The sequence below is a fragment of the Pelodiscus sinensis genome, chromosome 4 (genome assembly GCF_049634645.1).
Source record: "Pelodiscus sinensis isolate JC-2024 chromosome 4, ASM4963464v1, whole genome shotgun sequence".
Lineage (NCBI taxonomy): Eukaryota > Metazoa > Chordata > Testudines > Trionychidae > Pelodiscus > Pelodiscus sinensis.
The window spans coordinates 111,406,164-111,429,784 of NC_134714.1; the positions used below are offsets into that span (position 1 = coordinate 111,406,164).

The 23,621-nt window shown below is 42.6% G+C and overlaps 1 protein-coding gene across 9 annotated transcripts in view; it reads right to left on the reverse strand.

The window, feature by feature from the left end:
- Positions 1-23,621, reverse strand: part of PLEKHA7 (pleckstrin homology domain containing A7) — a 291,921-nt gene that overhangs the window by 182,232 nt on the left and 86,068 nt on the right. Inside the window, exon 1 of one of the 9 annotated variants that reach the window (XM_075928062.1) lies at positions 16,785-17,141. The exons of the other annotated variants lie outside the window; for them this stretch is intronic. Within the exon in view, the coding sequence (XP_075784177.1) occupies positions 16,785-16,864 (80 nt within the window). The 5' untranslated portion in view covers positions 16,865-17,141. Of the gene's footprint in view, positions 1-16,784; positions 17,142-23,621 lie in introns of those variants that run through there. 9 annotated transcript variants of the gene reach the window in all.

Here is a 23,621-nt window from a genome sequence, read left to right on the forward strand (position 1 = left end):
TTAAGGAAGTGTGCAATTTTGTCCTGCAAATCTTTCTGAAACATTTTAAATGTGTATAATAAAGCTTTCAGAAGCAATTACTCACTTTCAAGCTGTCACTCAAGAGTCACCATGACAACAACAACAAAAAGCTTTCCTTGAGTAAAAAAAGGAACGGGGATTTTAATTACTTCTATTCACTCTACTGACAGTTGGAATGAAAACATTTACCAAAATGTTACCCTGAATGAAAAGGCAGCAAATACTAATTTAAGATTTCTAGAATAACCTCGCCACATACACATTACCACCATTTCCTCCCCTACTGTTATGTTCTTTATAGCTTTTCACAAATTAACATTTAACATTGCCTGTTTACCAAACATTTTTGTGAATCTAAATTTTAAGATGGCTGTTAAAATTCTTCTGACACCAATACAAAGTATATTTCAGAAATATGTTTATGATGTTGAAACCTAAAATGTTAGTCAGGAACTCATATGTCTAAATGAATATCACCACAGAATTTTTAATTACCAATGAATTCATGCAAAACTGAGGACTGTTGTACTACTGTATCCTTTGCCCCAAACCATGTCAAATGTGAAAGAGGGCAGGGGAAGGAGACAATTAAAGAAAGCTTGCTTTTAAATATTTATGTTTTAAACATATTGTATGTATACATCTTTTAAAAAGTTGAATTAGTTCACCCGTTTTCCAAATCTTAAATGCAGGATCCTGCAAAATCTTAAGAAAGCACTCCCACAGACTTTAACCAAACTATTTGTGGGTGAAAATATGCAGAGTCTGGCCCTGAGATTGCAAAATGTTTTCAGTTCCATCATAAAAGCATACAAAGGGATGACAGGAAGAAGTATCGGTATAGTTTTCCCTTGGGGATAATACCATACATGAATGACAGCAACTATTTAATCTAAGCACATCAGAATGATTTGCTTTAACTGGCTGGTAGATAGATGCAGTTTGATAATTTCATATTTTGCCATTATTTTCAGCTGATGTCTTCATATGGTATAGCTTTTCAGGCAGTAATATTCCAGGAATATTTGGAACATTAAGGTAGGTCATAAAACAGGACACTTAGGGGAAACCATTATAATGGTTTTATTTTAAACAAGTAATCTATACCCCAAGGTTCAACTAAGAAATATTTGCAGATTCTGGCATCTTCTATTCTTAAACAAGCATGAGGGAACAGATCTACAGAAAAATATGTTCCTTGTATTGTGTTTACAAAATGACCAGTTCTGCTTAGATTTTGATAGAGTACAAATAAATAAGGAGGCACACACAATTAAGTTAAAGAACTATTACACTGCACATTTTTTAAAGAATCTTAAATTTAACACATGGCTATTTTATTTGTAACTTGTTTGAAAACTATAGTTTTATACTTAAAAACTTAAAAATATATAATGGAGTTGATGCTTGATTGTTCCAGAGGATACTGTCAACATCACCAGGTGAACAATACAACTATATGGCTATATATGAAGAGATGCTGTTAGAATAATTAAAACAACAGTATTCTTTAGTTATGGACATATACATATTGAGAGTAAAACTGCATTTGAACACCCATCCAGATACTCTCACAAGACAGAGAGAGAGACAGAGACAGAGAGAGAGAGAGAGATGTAGCAGAATCCACAGGAAACACACTGCAGAATTGAAGGAGGCAAGATGTATGGATGAAAAAGAGACACAGGCTTGGAATTGTCCTGAAATGCTGCAGGAATAGCTGTTAGACCAAGAAAGACTATTGATTTTTGTGTGCCCAATTTCCAACACCTTAGAGGAATCTGATTTTCAGAAGTGTTAAGCGCCTGCCCTTTGAAAAACAAGTAATAAGAACACAAGAACGGCCATACTGGGTCAGAGGCAGCAGCACGGGGCAGCAGCAGAGCTCTGCGGAACCAGTGATGGGGGGGAGCTGGCTTTTAAGCAGGCTGTCTCCAGCAACAGCTCTTGCCTGCCCCCTCACTGCCCCTGTAGGAGGCAGCAAAGGGGGGCACATAGGTCCATGGAGCTGGTACATGTGGAGAGCCACCTTAAAAGCTGTCTCCCCATGCATATCAGCTCCTGCCTGCCCCCTTCACTCTCCAAACTTCTGCCTATCAGAGGCAGCAGGACAGGGGTGGGAAAGGCAGGTGGATCAGTTAGGCCTCCATGAAATGTTATTGTTATCAATGCACTTACTAATGATGGTCTCCACATCACAAAAATTACAAGTAATATCAGCTACGGCTGTCAATTGCAGCAAATGCCTGCAATTAACTAGAAACAAAATTAATGTGTTAATTTTAATTACATTAATTGTATACCTATAGGAATCAGCTGTGCGGAGATGGGACAGTGTCCAGTAAAGCGCAATAAACCAATCCACTTCCAGAGAACAAGAAAGAAAGAGGAGAGGTGAAAAGAGGAAATGGCTCCCAGATATGCCCTGGTAAAGGGGAAGGGATCCTGACCCCACCATGTCCTATGGCCCCCTCAATGGGCCACTTCTCTGGAGACTGACACCCTCTCCCTTCCACATACTCACAGCCATGTCCCATTGCCTCTGGCTGGTCCCTAACTCCTGGGGTATCCATACAGAACAGAGCCTGGTGAACTCAGCCTCCCTGCATCAATTTCTCCTTCCCTGCTTTATGCCAAGTCCCTGAGGTAAAACGCACTCTCCATTACAAACAAGGGCTTGCTCAGATGAAGAGAGCCCACACAGTTCAGTCAAAGGAGGTGAACCTGGTGAGCTCAATACAGAAACCACACTTTCAGAAGCAGCAAGACACATCCCTAACCCTTCTCCTGGTCAAGTGGTTGATGGCACACCCCACCCCACCCACAGCCTTCCTCGTTGCCCTCTCCTGTCCTCCCAAGCCTTCCTTCTATACAAGCCATTGCTTACTTTCCCATCTTCCCTGGACACTGAGAGCAGATTTCAAAGATGAAACTTTCTTCCTCTTTGGAAAGGAGGCAAGCCTTGCAAACCTTGAAACCTAATCCAACAAGAGCACCATCAAAAATTCACCCTTCTCGACTCTCACTCCTCCCATCTCCAGAATAACAACTTTCTGAGATAAAATCTTACCCCTTCAGTAAGCTAAAACTCCCCAATGTGTGATTAATATTGTAATTCAAATTGTAATTAATCATTATAATGTCTTAATCTTGTGAATATTGCAATTAATTTCCTTTAGTCATTTGGAAGTCCAAATATCAGCAAAGGTGTCTAAGACTTTATAGACCCAGCAACTCAACTTCTTCACCTATAGTTGGTCCTTCCAAGACAGAATTAAGGATTATCAGCAAGGAAATATAGGTATAAACAGAGTTTTTTATTTTAGATTTTTAACAGATAAACATCTATAACTCCCTCGTTTAAAAAATAAAATTGGTGTTTATCCCAAAAAGAACAGAATGACAACGGCAATGGTTACTTGTATCTAAGGATGTGTTTACACATGGAACAAGTAATGAAGACACAGTGATGTGATTTCTAAAGGGTACTTGCACATTGCATGTTAATTGGTCTGTATAGACCTTACTGATGTCAATAAAGGTTACCTTATGTGCTTTAACATAGTACTTTTTGAAACATTACTACATTAAAGTTAATTTGGGAAATCTACAAATATTTTTCATTACAGTACACAGTATGCTTTGCTGTAATGAGCAAAATATAGAATATACTTTACTTATTACAGTATATATAAAGCGGAAGCCTAAAAAATTCCTGATTTTTGGCCAACTAAATAAAATTTTTAAAAACTGTAAAAAAAAAAAATCAACCTCCAAAAATAGAACCTCTAACTATGGAGAAGCTTCCATTAATATTATATATTTGTTCAGTGCGAAAATACAGGGCTTTAACAGAAAACCAAGAAACCCAGATGATTTTGTGCTGTGTACGCAAGTAGTTACGTAGTTAAGATTTAAGACATAGGAGCCACATTTTGCAACTATTTCAGAATTTATTTTGCAGGCAAAATCTTGATTATAGTAAAATTATGTTCACACTTCTTTCATATTCCAATTTCCCTTCTCATTACAATTTATTCCTACAATATTTAAAACAACAACAACTGACAAGTAGCTACAGGTGCTCTCAATTCTACTGAAAACTAATTACAGCTTTATGTAACATGAAATGAACAATTCATGGAAGTCATACCATATTTGAACGAAAGGCCATTATAAATCTGCACACTGGCTGCAACCTGATTAAATTACATCATACACAGATATGTCATATGTAATAACAGCACAGAATACTAGGAGCCAGGACTGGTGGCTGTAAACAAACTTTATGGGATCAAAGGAAACTTGGCCACAACCAGGATAAGTGGACATCGGGCTAACTAAAATCATGCCGGACCATGGATGTTGCCAGACCAGAGAATGCCAGACTAGAGAGGTTCAATCTGTATTAAAATGCTTATACATCTATAAAACCATACTCATTTATATAGAATTATTTAGGAGAATAAAATACATTTACACATCAAAATCTATTACAATATATTTTGATTGCTTTCTATGATTCACTGATATTATTGCAAACTAGCAAACAGCATCTGTAAGACGCTCCCTATGAAAAACGGTTGTGAAAGCAAATTATTCCTCTGCTGTTTTAGTGTATGTCCCCATTTCCAAAGTTTAGTATGGTTTTTCTTTAAATTTGACTTTTTAAATGTATATAGTTCTAAAAGACAAGCTGGAAATCATTGCATGCAAATCTTATACTACTATTTGATATTTTTGTTCTGATCACATTGCACTCAGTTTTTACCAGTTAGATTTTACAGTTTACTAGACAAATGCTGTGCAACATACGCTATTTTTTCAGTTCCCTTCCTTTAATACATAGGCCTTCCTACCAGCAAATGTCTCCTTCATTTATACTAGCAAGCACAAAACTTCTCCATAGCTTTGTTTCTCATGCATGCCCAAAAGTTATTTAGAAAATGTGTATAGGGGAGGGTACACTTAAGCATCCAAAAATGTACAAAGGTTATGTAGTTTCCTCTCTTGTGCACATGTACACACAGTGAATATATTTTTATCCTAGCTATTGAAATATGTAAATATTGGCAAAGGAGAAGTTATTGACCTTACAGTAATTTGAATTCTCTGAAATGCTTTGTCCCTATAGTGTTTCACCACAACACACACACACAGCCATGCAATCTTGACCAGAGAATGCAAAGCAACATCCACAGGCCAGTGACTGTACAAAGCAGCACTCATTCCTTTACGTGAGGACAGCTGCCAGTCAGATCCTTGTTGACCATGAAGCACAGCCTTCGTAGCTGAAGGTAAAAAGACAGAACACTAATAAGGATAAAATATCTAGAAGAACTCATGTTACTGTAATTTAAGTAACCTGTTCTTTGAGTAAATGTCCATATGGGTCCTCCACCATAACAAACTCCCAAGCAGTACGTAACTGAACAAGGAGGTGGGTTCTGAGAAAGCAAAATTAAAAGCAGTTCAGAGGACATCATCATCTCTAGAAGCAGGTAAGTGTAATGCATGACAAACGTATGGATGGAAGACCAAGTTGCAGATCTATGAATTTCTGTTATCGGAATTCCTCCAGTGGAACTATACATATGGACTGAACTCTTAATAGAATGTGCTGTCATATTGTGAGATGGCTGCTTCACAGAGAATTTATGTCTGATTAAGAATCTATGAGTCTACCACATAAAACTGCACTGGGAGTCATCAAGGGTAAGTCTTTGAAAACATCTGCTCAATGGGCAGCAGCCGTCAAAAAAGTTACCAGAATATTTTTCAATCGTTAGGAAGAGGATATTTAATAAAACAATTATCATGTCACTATATAAATCCATTCTACATCCACACCTTGAATACTGGATGCAATTCTGGTCACTCATTCTCAAAAAAGATACATTACAATTGGGGGAAGTACAGAAAAGAGCAACAAAAGTAATTAATATTATGGAATAGCTTCATTATAAGGACAGATTAAAAAGGCTGGGACTGTTCATCTTCGAAAGATGACTAAGGGGAGGTATGATAGAGATCTGAAAAATCATGGTGTGGAAAAAGTGAAGAAAATTGTATTTACTAATTCATATAACACAATTAAACTAATAGGCTGCAGATTTAAAAAAACACAAGGGAGTACTTCAAACAACATAGAGCCCGTGGAATTCATTGCTGAGGGATGTTTGAAGACCAAAAATTTAAAGGGGTTCAAAAAAATACAAGATTAGTCTGGAGACTAATCAAAGTCTATTAGGCAACATAGTCAGGGATACAACCCTGCTCTGGATATCCTTAAACATCTATCAGAAGTACTGGATGATGGGATAGATTACTGAATAACTGCAGGGGCGGCCCTATACTATCTGCCAGCAACTGGCGCCCTAGGCGAACCATGCAATCGGCGGCGCCCCGCCCCTCCCAACCCCAAGTGCAGATATAGGCTGAGGTTTTTGGATCTGTGGCTGCGGGAAGAAGAGGTCGGGGGGGGGAGGGCTGGAGATCTGGGGCTGGGGAGGGGGGCTGTGGATGGGGAGTGGGTGCCAATGGGGGGAGAGGGTCCCCTGCACCCGCCTCCTCCCAGGATTCCCCCCCCCCCCGAGGGAAGCCAACATGCGCCTCTCCCGGGGCGACCCCCCCCTCCTGCAGCACAGAGAACCCCCGCACATGCCTCTCCCAGGGCTGACCCCCCCCCCCCCACAGAGCAGGGGAAGCCGGCGCGTGCCTCCCCCGGGGCCGACTCCCACTCCCAAGGCACAGGGAACCCCCACGCACCGCCTCCCCTGGGGCCAACTCCCCACGCTCCTCCTCCAGGGCCGACTCACCCCTCCTTCAGCACAGGGAAGCCACCACACTCCTACTCCGGGGCCAAAGCCAGGTGTTAGGGGAAGGAGGAGGCGTAGTGGCAGGGAATTTGGCGCCCGATTTTACTTGGTGCCCTAGGTGGCTGCCGAGTTTGCCTATAAGCCCAGGCCGCCCCAAATAACTGCCGTTTGTACGGTTAAAATTCTCTTTGACGCCATCTTGGACACAGACGCCATTTTAAGAGCCCAACGACAACAGGGACTCCATTTTGGCCACCCTTCTTCTCCCTCTTTTTTCCGCACTTTGTGTTTTGGTGGGAAACCTAGCAGACATGTATCAGAGGGGTAGCCGTGTTAGTCTGAATCTGCAAAAGCGACGAGGAGTCCTGTGGCACCTTATAGACTAACTGAAGTGTAGGAGCATAAGCTTTCGTGGGCAAAGACCCACTTCGTCAGATGCATGTAGTGGAAATTTCCAGAGGCAGGAATAAATATGCAGGCCAGGATCAGGCTGGAGATGACCAGGTGGATCCAATCAAGGAGGATGAGGCCCACTTCTAGCAGCTGATCTGGAGGTGTGAATTCCAAGAGAATAGAAGCTGCTTTTGTAGTTAGCAAGCCATTCACAGTCTTTGTTTAATCCAGAGTTGATTGTGTCAAACTTAAAGATGAACTGTAGCTCAGCAGTTTCTCTTTGAAGTCTGGTCCTGAAGTTTTTTTGCTGCAGGATGGCTACTTTTAGATCTGCAATTGTGTGTCCAGGAAGATTGAAGTGTTCCCCTACAGGTTTTTGTATGTTGCCATTCCTAATATCAGATTTGTGTCCATTGATTCTTTTACGTAGGGACTGTCCTGTTTGGCCGATGTATATAGCAGTGGGGCATTGTTGGCACATGATGGCATATATTACGCAGACATGTGATCATAGTCTGCCTGGTAACAGTAGGTTACTTAAGGGCTACCTCTGGCTTTGCTCAGGGCTGCCCATCTGAGTGGCAGAGTGCAGGAGTCCTTCAGACCAGTACGCCAGGGTCCACTCATATTAGATATTGGGGTTGTGGGAGGCACACTTGCAAGGAGTGATATCCATCGTCACTCCTCTCTGGCTAGGACACATTTGCACCCACGGTGGCGCAGGGGAAAAGGGTGTGTTAGGCCGAAAAGATCCAGCCAAGGGAGGTTCCTGCTGTTCCGATCCCAACGTTGGAAAAGGATGTGGAGGATCCCATCGTGTAGTTCCCACTCGTGCTCCATGGCGAAGTGTCTGCTGAGAAAATCTGCTGTGACATTCGTAGTTCCGGGTAAGTAGGATGCCACAGGTGTTATTCCATGGCAAATGCACCATTTCCAAAACCAGATTGACTCCACACACAGGGAGCGGGAGCGGGCTCCACCTTGATGGTTCACGTAATACATAGCCGCCACATTGTCTGTGAGGATTCTTACTGTGGTATCATGGATATGCTCGTGGAAGTGCTTGCAGGCATTGAAAATCACCCGTAGCTCCAGGAGGTTTATATGGAGTCGTGTCTCTGATGTTGACTATCGGCCCTGTGTGGACATCATACCCATGTGTGCCCCACAGCCTAAGAAGGAGGCGACGGTGGTGCTGTGGTTGCTGTTGACGAAAGGGTACACCAGTAAGAAGATTTTTGTGACTCGTCAACCAGGTGAGTGATTGAAGGACGGATTCTGGAGAAGTTACCAATCTGTGAAGGTCGTGTTTGGCATAATTATACACTAGTGCTAGCCAGTACTGGAGACTGCGGAAACGCAGTCTGGCGTAGCGTACCACGTAAGGGGTGGCGGCCACATGCCACATGACCTTCAGGCAGGTACGGGAATATGATTATTCCTCGTCATCGGAGGTATGCCGCCACTACCGCCAGGATTTTCGAGAATACTCTGGGATGGACGAGAGGCCGAATGGCAGGACTTTGTTCTGGTAATGATCTCTGCCGACAGGGAATCGTAAGAATCTTCTGTGCGCTGGATGGATTGACACATGAAAATATGCATCTTGGCGGTCAAGGGCAGCAAACCAGTCGTCACGATCCAACGTGGGAATTATAGCAGCAAGTGTCAGCATCTTGAACCATTGTTTCCATAGGAATTTGTTCAAACAATGGAGATCTAGTAGCGGAGATCCTTCTGACTTTTTCTGGGTGAGAAAATAATGGGAGTAAAACCCCTTGCCCTTTAAGTCGTCCGGGACCAATTCTATTCCCCCTAAAGAAAGCAGATGGTTGACTTCGATGAGTAGCAGGGCTTCGTGAGATGGGTCCCTGAAGAGGGACCGAGTGGGAGGGGTACTGGGAGGAATGGCAAGAAAGGGGATGGAGTATCCTGACTATATAATTTCCAACACCCATTTGTCCATAGTGATTATGGCCCATTGGTGGTAAAATAGCTTAGACGTTGATGGAAAAGTAGGCTGTGGTGACTGCCGCTGCTGTAGGAGACTGTCTGTGTACCTCCGACCAAGGTATCAAACCTGCTGCTTGTTGTTTGATGGGGTCTGCATATGGTTGCCTATGTTTCACCGCCTCTGAGGTCTTTGGCGTGTGCATTGGTGGTCAAATGTTCTTTGTTGCTGCTGTTGCCACTGTAGTCTGACATATGGCTAGTCATATCGTCGCTGATAAGGGGTGTATTGTTGTCTCCGATATGGGGTATACATACCCAATGTCCTGAGAGTTGTGCGGGAATCTTTAGAAGAGTGCAACATGCTATCAGTCTTCTCAGCGAACAGCTTGTCCCTGTTGAATGACAAGTCTTTGACTTTATTTTGTAAGTCTTTGGGGACTCCCGCTACTTGGAGGCAAGATACGCTTCGCATGACTACCGCTGTGGCAGTAGAACAGGCTGCTGTATCTGCCAAATCCATGGCTATCTGGAGGGCCGTTCTTGCTGATGTATAGCCCTCCTGAACCACCGATTTTAATATGGGCCTTTTAGAGTATGGCAGGTGGTCCACCAGTGGAATCAACCTTGAAAATGTGTCAAACACATGGTTGGAGAGATGTGCTGTGTAATTAGCAATCCTGAGCATATATGTTGCCGAAGTATAGACCTTTCTGCCCAGTAAATTGAGTCTCTTTGTATCTTTGGCTGACAAGACGTGTTTATACCATGGTGTCTTAAGCCTCTGCTGGGCCATGTCAACTACTAAGGAGTTAGGCTGGGAATGGGTGAAGAGAAATTCCATTCCCTTGGGAGGGACAAAGTACTTTCTGTCGGCTTTCTTGCTGGTCGGTGGTGCTGATGCTGGGGTTTGCCAGATTTCCTCGGCAATCTCTAAGATAGCTTCATCTAGAGGAATGGCTAGTCTCGGTCTATGCTGATGCTGAAGATTTTTTAAAAGACTATGCTGTTTGTCTTTTATCTCATCCAACGGTATCTCCTGGCTGACTGCAATGTGTTTAAAGAGTTCTTGAAACTGTCACAAGTCATCCGGTGGAGAGATGTCTTCAGGAATAAGGGCTTCATCTGGGGAAGAAGAGTCAACAGGGGACACCTCTGGTGGCTGCTCCTCAGTAAACAGGTGAGGGGATGCTGGTTGTCCTGTTGGAGTAGGGGGAGCTGGAGTTGGTGAATGCCTGGAAGATACACAGTCACAACATGATCTTCCGTGAGAACTAGACCTGTAGTAATATGAATATCTGCTATGTGAGTCACGATGGTAAAGGTCGTCACGGTGGTAGAGTACGTCCAATGGTGAGCGTCTGTCCAAGTAAATAGGTCGAACATGCTCCCAGTGATGGATGTGAGGAGTGTGAGGAGAATGAGAGCGGATATGAGAAGCTCTAGAGGAGGCTGGAGAGGTGGAAAGATGGCGGTATTGATGTCACCGGTGGTCACTGTAAGATGCGAGGAAGGGGGATGGTAACCATTGTGGAGAGTATGACGATCTGCAGTGGGTATCCCTGTAAGGACTTGGGGATCGCTGGGCCAGTGGAGAGAGAGATGGTGCTGGCAAGAATACTAGCGAGTGGGAGTGACTTCGACGTGGGGGAGTGGTCGGTGCCGAGACCCCGGTGCCTAGCATGGGCAGGGGCGGTGCCACTGTTGATGGTGCCACGTCCTTTGGTGCCACATGGCAGTCAGAAGTAGTAATGGCCGCCCGTGCAGATGGCCCTGCTGCTGGTGCCGATGATGCCCTGAATACCGAGACAACGTTCGGTGCCAGAGGTTTGGAGGTGGGCAGTGCCAAGGCAACTCTCGGTACCACTGTTGGTGCTGCTTCTGCCAGCTTCTTGGTTTTCAGTGCCGCAGACATCTTTAAACGCAGCTTCACCATGCCTGAAATGCCCGGCTTATCCCCAGTGCTAATCCTGCTGAATGTAGTTGCCCGTAAGGACCTTGTTGGTGACGCTCGTGGTTTCTTAGGCAAAACGGCTGTAGGGGACAAAGCCTTCCATTTTGGGGGCTAATGTCCTGAAGCTGACTCTGGGTGCGGCAGCTGAAAGGCTTTATCGAATAAAGTCATCTGAAGCCGCATTTCCCTGTCCCTTCGGGCACTTCTGGGGGACATGGACCTCTCCCAGGCAGCAGATGCAGGAGGAATAACCATCCGAGGAAGACATTGAATCCCGGCAAGTGTCGCACTTTTTAAAATCGGGCGACGACGGCATTTCAATTCTTTGGGTTTTTTTTAAAACGAATGAAGAAAAAGCTAAGTCTATCCTAAGATATATAACTATGTACAACTAGAGGGGGGCTTAGGGAGAGCAGAGGTACGCGAGAGAGCTCTGAGGTTTTATTTTTTTAATATTTATTTATTTATTTATTTATTTATTAGGGCAGAATATAGGAAAGGCACGGGGTACTAAGAATGACTATTAAAAACTAGAACAAGGAAGATCTCACGACAAGGAGAGAGAGTTGAAGAGACCAGTTCACTCCTTCTACAGCCTGAGGTGATTGAGAGGAACTGGCAGGGGACGGACCGTGCACTCACTCAAAAGGGCGCGAAGGCCACAAGGCGCCGCAGTGCATACGCGGCCCAGCTGGGTACTGCTATCAGAAAAGTCTTCATTTTGCGGCGCCGGAGCAAGCCAAGCACCTACAGTGGAGCACCAACGGGGACATCACTCGAAGAAGAATCATTAGTTTTCTGATAAATATGTAGCTGTGTTAGTCTGGTGTAGCTGAAACAAAATACAGGACTATGTAGCACTTTAAAGACTAACAAGATGGTTTATTAGATGATGAGCTTTCGTGGGCCAGACCCACTTCCTCAGATCAAATAGTGGAAGAAAATAGTCACAACCATATATACCAAAGGATACCATTTAAAAAAAATGAACACATATGAAAAGGACAAATCAAATTTCAGAACAAAAGGGGAATGCAGGGGGGGGGGGAAGGTAAATGTCTGTGAGCTAATGGTATTAGAGGTGATAATTGGGGAGGTTATCTTTGTAATGGGTAAGATAGCCAGAGTCTTTGCTGAGCCCCCCGCGTAGAGTGTCGAATTTTAGCATGAATGACAGTTGAGGATTCCCTTTCAAGTGCAGATTTAAAAGGCTTCTGAAGCAGGATGCAGGTAATTAAGTCGTTGAAACAATGTCCTTTCTGGTTGACATGGCAAGAAACTGTTTTTTCTTTGTGATCCTGTCTAATATCTGTTTTGTGGGCATTGATCCTTTGGCCAAGTGTCTGAGACGTTTGTCCAATGTACAAAGCAGATGGACACTTTCGGCACATGATAGGATAAATTATATTTCTGGATGCGCAGGAATATGTGTTCTTGATCTTATAACTCACTTGGTTAGGTCCAGTAATGGTATCAGCAGAGTGAATATGTGGACAAAGCTGGCAACGGGGTTTGTTGCAAGGGAAGGTACCAGGGTTGGTGGTAGTGTGGTATGTCCTGTGGTTGTTGCTAAGAATCATCTTGAGGTTAGGTGGTTGTCTATAGGAGACTATCGGTCTGTCTCCCAGAGCCTCTTGGAGTATGGTATCCTGTTCCAGTATAGGCTGTAGTTTATTGATAATGTGTTGGACAGGTTTAAGTTGGTGACTGTAGGTGATGACAAGTGGTGTTCTATTGTTGGTTTTCTTGTGTCTGTCTTGAAGTAGATGGTTTCTAGGTATTCGTCTGGCTCTTTCAATTTGCTATTTTATTTCTCCGGGTGGGTAGTTGAGGTTTATAAATGCTTGGTAGAGATCCTGAAGTTTCTGGTCTCTGTCAGTGGGATTAGAACAGATGCGGTTGTATCAAAGGGCTTGGCTATAGATGATGGATCGTATGGTGTGTGTTGGATGGGAACTTGAAGCATGTAGGTAACTGTATGAGTCAGTGGGTTTTCTGTAGAGGGTGGTCTCTAATTTTCCATTGTTGATTTGTACTGTGGTATCCAGGAAATGGATCTCTCATGTGGAATGGTCCAGGCTGAGGTTGATAGTGGGGTGTAGGTTGTTCAAATCTCTGTGGAACGTCTCCAGTGTTTCTAGGCCATGTGTCCAGATCATAAAGATGTCATCGATGGAGGGTAAGTAGAGAAGGGGTAAAAGGGGACTGGAGTTGAGGAAACGTTGTTCTAGGTCAGCCATAAAGATGTTAGCATACTGTGGGGCCATGCGTGTACCCCATGGCTGTGCCGCTGATCTGGAGGTATACGTTGTTCTCAAACTGGAAATAATTGTGGGTAAGAACAAAGTTACATAGGTCTGCTATCAGGTTGGCAGTGGTGTCCTCTGGGATAGTGTTTCTAATTCCTTGTAATCCGTCTTCATGCGGGATGATGGTGTATAGAGCTTCTACATCCATGGTGGCAAGGATGGTGTTATTGGGGAGGTTATCGATGTTTTGTAGTTTCCTTAGGAAGTCAGTAGTGTCTTCTTTGATTTGTCCTTTTCATATGTGTTCTTTTTTTAATTGTATCCTTTGGCATATATGGTTGTGACTATTTTCTTCCACTATTTGATCTGAGGAAGTGGGTCTGGCCCACGAAAGCTCATCATCTAATAAACCATCTTGTTAGTCTTTAAAGTGCTACATTAGTTTTCTGGCTAACATGTTCTGTTCATTGACTCTGAAGCATCAGGCACTGGCCACTGTTAGCAACAAAGGATACAGAGTTAGATGGACCACAGGTCTGACCCAGTATAACAATCCTTAAGATACAACCCAAACCCCACTTTGACAGTCTGAGTGGAAACAGAACTGCATCCTCTCTGAAAATGATATAAATAGCCTAGAAGAGACTTGGAAAGCCTAAGTCCTGTCAAATCAGGCAGAACATCTGTCTGCACTCCAGTTAGGAGCAAGCTTCCCAGCCCAGGAAAACAGACTCATGCTAGCGGGGCCCAAAACAGCAGTGAGGATATTGAAAGCCCACCAGCAGCCACTAATGCGGCCTTAGAGATTAGCAGTGGTTCTAGTGTTAAATCTTACTGGCACCTTTAACAAAAAAGATTGTAGTGCTAAGTGATTTTCTGCTGGGACAGCAAGAGGGGCAAAAATTCAGCCCACCAGAACACCTTAGATGTTGTGTTTATGGATATGTCTTCTACACCACAAACTTAAGTCAACCTACGTTAGGTCATCTTACAACCATAATAATTATTGAGGTGGTTCATATCCACCCTTGCCCTCCTTTTGTTGGTGATGTACATCCTCACCTGGAGCACTTCCGCCAACCTAAGAAGTGTGAGATGCTAAGAGCTGGGGCTCTCAACTCTACACACAGCTTTTCGCTGGGAGCCAGTCTGCCCCCAACTTCCTGCCAGGAGCCCAGCTGTCCCGCCTAGACTCTCAGCTCTCTGCTCCAAGAGAATGGCAGCTGCTGCGGGGAGCCAGTAGTCTGGCTGATGCACCCTGCCGCAGAACAGGGAACACAGTGGGAACTCTCTGGCTTGGAGCAGGGAGAAACGAGTCCTACAGGTGCAGCATGAAGTGCAGCTGGGCTCTAGCTAGAACCCTCAACTGAACCTAGCTCTGGAGCCATGAAATTAGTAGCAAAGACAACCAAAAGCTGGTGCAAGTAACCCACAATGTCTACACTGGTACTACATCATTCTAAGCTAGCAGGAGCAAAGTTGCAGTACCTATATATACTGACACAGAATCATAAAGTATTAGTATTAGAAGGGACCTTGAGAGGTCATCAAGTACAGTCCCCTGCATTCATGGCAAGACCAAGCACCATCTACACCATACCATTTAGCTAACCTGCTTTTAAGTATGCCCAATGATGGAGATTTCACAACCTCCAAAGACAATTTATTTCTGTGTTTAACTACCCGGACAGGAATTTTTTCCTATTGTCCAATATAAACCACCCTTGTTTAAATTTGCTTCTTCTCTTATCATCAGATATTAAGGAGAATAATTTTTCTCCCTCCTCCTTGTAATACTCTTTTAGGTACTTGAAAACTGCTATCTTGTCCCCTCTTGGTCTCTCTTTTCCAAATTAAACAAACACAATTATTTCAATCTTCCCTCATAGGTCTTGTTTTCTAGACTTTTATCATTTTTGTTGCTCTTCTCTGGGCCTTCTCCAATTTCTTCACATCTTTCCTGAAATGTGGCACTCAGAACTGGACACAATACTCCAGCTGAGGTCTAATCAGCGCAAAGTAGAGGGAAGAATTATTTCTCGTGTCTTGCTTACAACACTCCTGTTCATCTATCCCAGAATTATATCTACTTTTTTTGAAACAATGTCACAGTGTGACCCCTACATTCTTTTCTGCAGTATTCCTTCCTAGACAGTCACTTCCATTTTAATACTTCCATTTTGTATTAAAACAAAAAATAAAACATCATCATCATCATCAGGCCAAAGTGAGCTGTAGTGTAGATAAATCAACACCAAGTCTTTAAGTCTTTCTGCTTCCTATTTAATACACAGAGTCACACATTAAGTAGTTTTCTGCTTGTAAATGCTATTTGGTTATTCCTTATGAAACTAACAGAAACCACTGTATGCACAAACATTTTACAAATACTGTTTGCTAGGTACATTTTCTTCCTATGAACACATTAATTATTAACTTATTCTCTTACATCATTCTTCAAATACATTACAAAACTATGAGTAATAATACAAACACCTGACTCCACTGAGGTTTTCACTTTTTTTGGTCATTCTTGAACCATCAAAAACAGGAACTTCAACCAGACACAAAGATAGTGCATTCCTTGAGAAAGGTGTGCCAGAAACCTGAGGTATTTCAACTACCAAAGGTTGAGACTGCAACACATTTACTCCAATTATTCGGTGGTATGTTGCAGTCTTCAGTAACACGAATAGCAATATAGTGACCTTTTAAACTTCGATTCTTTCACTTTCATAGAATCTTACAATATCTGAAACAAAAGTTATTTTCAGACATTGTGAAAAAGGTAAAACTGATTCAGGTTTACTTTTGTCACACATTTGACTCGTGTACATCATAAGTCTTATGAAAAACAGCAATCATCTTTTTACATATACACATTTTGTAAAGTCTGATTTTATAAGCATAACAAACATGAATAAACTAAAGTTATTTATTTAGCAGAAGAGTGATTCAATAAGTAATTGTTTCATGTGATCAAACAATATTTGCGAGAAATCTGTGCATCACATTCCAATTCTTAACAACACTGAAATTGATCTTGAAAATAAATTAGCCAAAAACATGAACCAATTAGAAAAAAATTTCTATGATTACAATTTCATTTCTTGAAGACTCATTGATTTCAACACATTTAGTGAAATCACAAGACTTCAGATAAAATCCTAATGAATAAAATAAACTTCTTGCTTAAAATAAAACATTTTGAAAACTCAATCTTAGATCAGGCATAGACAAAACACATGTAATTAATTTATTTCATTTCCTTATTTCTCTAATTTAAACACATTTTCAGTCCACCAACCGACCATTAAAATTTCTACTAGCAAGACAGACACCTTTGTACATTTTTACATAAGAATATTAACAGAATGAAAACTGAAAACATGTACATACCTGTCTAACACCTGGTAAAAAGGATATCCTGGTTTAGGAACTGAGTTTGAAAATAGCAGCTGACTACCCATTGCCTTCATGTATTGTATCCACTTAAAGTGTTTCCTTATTCCTTACCAAAGACTTAAGTACAAACATCCATCTGTACACTTGTTCAGAAGCTAACTGAAGAGAAACAATGTGCATATTCAAAGGTCTTAAAATTTTGACTGCATATCAGACTACTTCTTCCTCAATAGTGAGATTCCTAAAAGCCAACACCCTCACGTCATCACATGACACAAAATTACAAACGTATTCATCTTCTTTAAAAAAAAAAAAAAAAAGAGAGACGAGTGTCTCATTTCTAACCAGAAATAAAATCCTACAGTGCAAGCTTCTTGTAAAGACGGCACATGTAACGCTGGAGAGAGAGAGAGAGAGAAAAAAGAGACCTGCTGTCTGAAACGGCAGCCTTGGTTTGGCAGTCAGCCAGCAACCAGCAGAACTTATTGCCAATGCTGCAAATCCCTTCTATCAGCTAATGAAGATCAAGACTGCAGGGGAAACATGATTTTAGTCCCATGACAAGAACTCCCTTGGAAATGCATACAAGATCTACGATATGACCTTGAATCTTTATTACAAAATTCTCAGAAAGAATCATTTCAACAGAAACCTACAATTCATAGTTATTTTATCAATCATCTTCAATCAACATCACATTGTATTATAGTAATATGAGTAATATGACAGACTACCCCTGTGCTAAAAAGAAAATGTATTCCACTATTCTGGCAACTCAGCTAAAAGATACAGTGTTGGGGTTTTTTTTTTAATTTTTTCAAATCATACTAGAAAAATTCTTAGGTAAATGAGCATATACACAAAGTAATATTCAAGAGGGTTTTCTTGTGTGTGTTTTCCTCTTAAGAGGAAGAGATGAAAACTGAATACAAAACAGGGGAAAATATATGACCAATTCAGTGTTACAGAAAGCCTCTACATTCTAGTATCAAAAAGCTTATGCTGAAGACATTTAAACCATACATAGCATTTTTTAGTTTTGCCCTTCCAGTAAGTCAAAATGGAGGATTAATGTGGATTTTAATCGTAGTATAATTTTTAAAAGACACTAACGTTACAAAAAAAAGTGTCCATATATATGCTAGTAAAAATACTGAAGATTACTGAAAGGAGAATTTTAAACATCTAAATCATGATTTACTATTTGTTTTCTTTACACTTCCCTCATCTTGGAAATAAGAAAAAGAATCAACTTTCATTTTTGTTTACTTTAAATTACTTTAGACCAGGAAAATGGTGCAGTTTGGTTTGCAAACACTCAAGGAAATATTTAAAGATAACCTTCAAAGGGAAAAAAAAAAGTGTGCACTGTATCCTAAAAACTCTAAATTTCAGAACAAATTTGTTGAATTTCACTGAGATCAATTTTAAGATGTTTGTTTTCTTATTCATCTCAAAATGTAAAGTTAAAGATTTCCAAATTTCACCTAACCAATCTTCAGTATCCAGTGCTTTCCTCTGCAATTCAAATTAGGAAGAATGTCTGAATTTATAGGCGGGTAAGAGCTGAGAATGGGTGAGACCACGAGGGTGAGGTTATATAGTACACCACAGTAAAAATAGAGCATTCATAAAACTGAAATACGCACCTGGGGAAGTGAAAAAACAAATTGACAGAGTCAAAAAAACACCCAGACAAGAACTACTTCAAGACAGACCCAAAAACAGAACTCCTCTTGTTGTTACCTACAGTCCACAACCAGGGCCGGCTTTAGGAAGTGTGGAGCCCAATTCAAACAGTTTTGGCGGGGTCCTACCAATAAAAACAAAAAAACAAACAAAAAAAACACCACAACAAACCCACACACAAATATCACATCAGAAGTAGATCTGATCAAAATGTATATCAATATAGTTGAACATTTTTAAAAAAATGACATCCTTTATTATGCAAAATTTTACACAAAATTAAATCAGTTGCCTTAAGTATAGGTCAAATATTTTCAATTGCAAACTATCCAATTTTTTCAATAAAGTTTAAAGTTTGATTTTTAAAAAGTTACCAGAGAGCACTGCAGTTTTCTGTTACATTGATTTACTTTTTAAATAGCAAAAATTGAGTCTGTTAAGAAAATGTCAGTTCTGTGGTCAAATTCCAGTCCTTAGTGATTTCAGCACCAATGATTTCACTAGGTAATATGGTACCGCCCCACCATTGCCTCCTTTGCACTGCCCTTCAACACATTGCCTGCATGTTGAGTCCAAGGTCAGTCCACACAAGATTTTATCAATGATTTTTGCTCAAGCGATCACTGAGACAAGACAAGGACTCTTAATTGATTCTAGTCAGCTCTGCCTTTAAACACTGGATGTAAAGTGTCAGATATAATTGAGGACTCCCGAATAGACTCTACACCACCAGAAATAAAACCTGTTTCCATCTTCTGTGACTTTCACTTAGATGTGACTCACTATCCTCTGCTTAGTGTTCAAGTTATGGTAAACCCTAAGCCAGATCATATTAAATTCAGGTCTTTTACCTTTTAATCATACAATATGGATAACAACATTTCATTCTCCCAGCTCCAAGTCTTAAGTGAATTTCAACCCAAAAGAGCCAAAATTGATCACCTTGACACAGCAATTTTGTCTACTGATCTCTGTGGCAAAGTAGGTATGTCTATATAAATAAAGTCTGTTCATGAAGCCTTTTCCTACAGTTGATTAACAGATGGCAGTAGATAGCTCATTCAGACCACTGGCTGATAATAGTCAGTCACCCTGACCAATCATAAACCATAGTCATGGACTCACCCTACTCTCCATTGTCTCTATGATTCTCTCATGACCTGTGACAAAAAAGGAGGGTGGAAAGGGAAACTGAAGGGAGAGACCTCTCTAAATTTACCAATCAAAGAGCAGTATTGCCAACCCAAAAATCACAAGGAATACACAATACAAATCATAATTTTTTTTTAAAATAAAACATGTTGGATTTGTATTGGCCTTTTGTTTCTTGAGTATTTAGGGTGCATGTTTTAAAGCTTTCCTCCTTAGCTGTAAGGCCCAGAAATAGAGAATTTTTTTTAAATGCAAGCTCAGATTCCTACATAATCGATTGACTCCAGGCCTTTAGAAAAACACTAGGGCTATGTCTAAAGTGGCATGATCTTGCGCCAGAGCTATGCAAATGAGGCTAAGCATGGAATATTGCCGAGCCTCATTTGCATATCTAATGAGCCGCCATTTTTGCAGAAGAGGCTCTTGCTCAAGAAGGAGCTGTCTACACTGCCCCTTCTTGAGCAAGAAAAAACCTCTTGTGCAATGCCTGTAACGGCATTGCACAAGAGGGCTTAAATTGCAGCAAGGGAGGTTTAGGTTGGACATCAGGAAAACCTTCCTGCCTGTCAGGGTGGTTAAACAATGGAATAAATTGCCTAGTGAGATTGTGGAATCTCCATCACTGGAGACCAGGTTAGACAGACACCTGTCAGGGATGAGCTAGGGCAACTCAACTTTGGAAGCCCCAAGGGCCACACTGATACTTACAGAACATGCTGAGGGCCTCAACTTAAGTGTGGTTGCATATGCAAGCAAATATATACAAATAGGTTCTCTCACACTGACAGGCATGAATACAAAGATTAAGGCAAGACTACACAAAACAATGCCCCATTTAAGTCAGTTCTGCTGATATTAATAAAAATGCAATATTTACCCGATTTCTACCCAGGTGACAGCACTTTTCATGAGCAATGACCATCCAAGAATTTAACTACTAAAACGCATATCAACAGAAGGTCATTACACTGACTACTTTTTTGTTTTGGCTTCCACTCACCGGCCACGTGTTAATCCCCACATAAACCCAAACTGCACCGCGAGGCACTAACAAACTGGCCGTGGGCAGCATACCAAGTTATTACTAAATATTTGATAAACTTTTACCTTTTCTCTCTGCTGCCATGTCTCCTCTCCTTGCTCCATTAGCTCCCCTGGTGCCTGCTGCCCCCCAACTCCTCACCCTTCTCTGCTGTCCTGACTCCTGCCCTTCTCACTGCCCTCAGCCCTCCTGCAACCTGCTCCCTCCTCCAACCAGCCCTTCTCTCCCCCCCCCGTGCCCACTCCTCCAGTAGCCCCACTCTGATCATGTGAGCTACCCGTCTTCTAACACCTCCCTCTACACACCTGCTCTGCCTCTCTCCTCTGGTGCTGGTCCCTCCCCTACAGGTGTCTGCTCTTCTGCTTCACCTCCAGAATCCTCTGGCACCTGCACCTTCCCTTAGCCCTGCACCCTCCTGGTGTCTCCCCCTTCCCTCACTGCCCCGACCTCCTTTTTCCCTGATGCCCGCCCCCTCTGTGCCCTCACACATGATTTGCTCCATCCCCACCTCTCTCATGCCCACCCCTCCTTTCAAGCCTTCTCCCAGCACCTCCCCCTGCCCCTCTAGCCCCCAATGCCCTTCCCCCCTCATTTCTCGCAGCATCACTCTGTCCCCCCTCCCACTGACACCTCCCCTCCTGCCCTTTCCCTCATTGTCTGAACTTGGCCCTACACGTTGCAGAGCCGGAGTCACATCACGCCCAGGCGTCCTCCCCCGCCCACCTGCAATGCACACAGCAGCAGCAGCAGCCGGCGAGGGGGAGCCGCACTGAGCCACGCACGGCAGGGACGGTGCGGGGCTGAGGAGGATGCTCTGGGGGCGGGGTGGGAGAACGCACGGGGGGGCCAGCAGGGGGCATCGAGGCAAAGCCGGGGGAGAGACCCAGCTCCACATATTGCTGGGCCCCCGGCTCTGAATTGTAATGCTGTCCTGCACTTCCGGGTTCAGGGGCGCGGGGCCCAATTCGACCGAAATCGGTCAAATCGGCCTAAGGCTGGCCCTGTCCACAACTCAGACCCCTCCAACACATATACACAATCTACAACCCATCTTGGAAAATGATCCCTCACTCTCAGAGGCCTTAGGAGAAAAATCTATTCTTGCTTACAGACAACCCCCTAACCTGAAATGCATTCTTTCTGATAACCATGCCACACAACCACATCATAAGCCTTCAGGAACTCAGCCCAGCAACCAAAAAAGATGCCAACTCTGCCCACATATCTACACTAACAAATTCATCACTGGAGCAAACAACATAAGCCACAAAATCAAAGGGTCATTTGACTGTACATCCAGTAATTTGATCTATGCCATCAAATGCCAATAGTGCCCCTCTGCTATATATATTGGACAAACTGGACGATCTCTATGGGAAAGAATCAATGGACACAAATAGGATATACGTAAAAGGAACACACAAAAACCAACTGGAGAACATTTATGCTTGCCTAACCACACTCTGACAGACCTGCAAGTGGCAGTCTTGACACAAGCCAGCTCTTCAAGCCAAATCCACAGGGAAAGCTTGGAATTACAGTACAGCCACAAATTCAATTCACATGCTAATGGACTCAATCGGGATATAGGCTAGTGGGGACTCTACCACTGAAGCTTTCTGAACGGTATCCTTCCTGTCTCTGCAATCTATCTATTGACTTTGATCTTTATCTGCTTAGGTTTAAGTACCCATTCTCCAGATACTTAATGATGCCTTGTTCCGACTCCCACCCCCCCCTTCCTTTTTCCTTTCTCTTCCCCTCTCCTATTTATTTCCAGTTTTCATATCCCCTACTCATAACTCCGGTCATCTGAAGAAGTAGGCTGTGCCCACAAAAGCTCATGATACCATCTACATGTTTTGTTAGTCTATAAAGTGCTACCAGACCATTTGATGGTTTTTTCATAGTAAAAATGGTAACATTTTGACCATTTTATTAGATTGAGTTTATCTTTTAAAATCATTACACAAATTAAAGTTGGATACTTAAGCCTAATATGAAGGACTACACGTTCTCCATTCTTGGTTTCTTCTAATCTTGCACAACTTTATTAATGAATTTCTTGAATATCATCTTTGGTGATTTCTCATCTGCCCAGTATTTCCAGCCCTTCATGATATGCACATGATGAGGCAGAACTTGACTTCTTTCAGAACTAGGGATGTTAAATTTAGATTCATTGTCTAATCAAATAGTTGATGCAACTGGCATCAAGTATTCAATTAGACGACAAAGGCAGAGGCAACCTTAAAGTGTGGCAACAGACCCAACTGTGGCAACACTTCAAGGGCGAAAGCACTGCAGAGAACACAGGTCCAGCGGAGGACTCAAACAGTCCCTTGCTGGCTCCATGCTCCCTGCGGCATTTCCAAGTGCTGACCCCAAGCTCCATGCGGTGGCGCTGCTGCTTTGAAACACCACAGGGAATCCAGACTCAGACTCCATGCAGTATTTCAAAGCGGCAGTGCCACATGGAGCCTGGGGTTAGCGAGAGAGTCCCAGCTAGCCCAGAGCTGCACGCAGCACCCCGAGCTCCTACTACATTTAAACTGCAGAGCCACAGTAGGGGTAGCGAGCATCCCTCCTTATTGACTAATCAAGTAGCCAATGAAAACTCCATCAACTACTCGATTAGCTAATTAAACACTACTTAACATCCCTGGACTAGAGTGCAGCTAAAGCTGTACACTAACAATTTTAAAAAGCTTTATAGAATCATAGGATTGCAAGAGTCCTCAGCAGGGGTGGCCCATGAGCCTAGGCAAACTAGGCAGTTGCCTAGGGCGCTGCCAGCCCGGGTGCCCAATGATGACGTCACGGGACGCCGGGCGCCCCGTGATTACATCACGACCATTGACGGCCATGCAGGTGGGGGCACCAATTGCACCTTCCACCTGGGGCACCAGCTGCTGCAGCCAGCCTCAGGCCGCTTCTGGTCCTCAGGA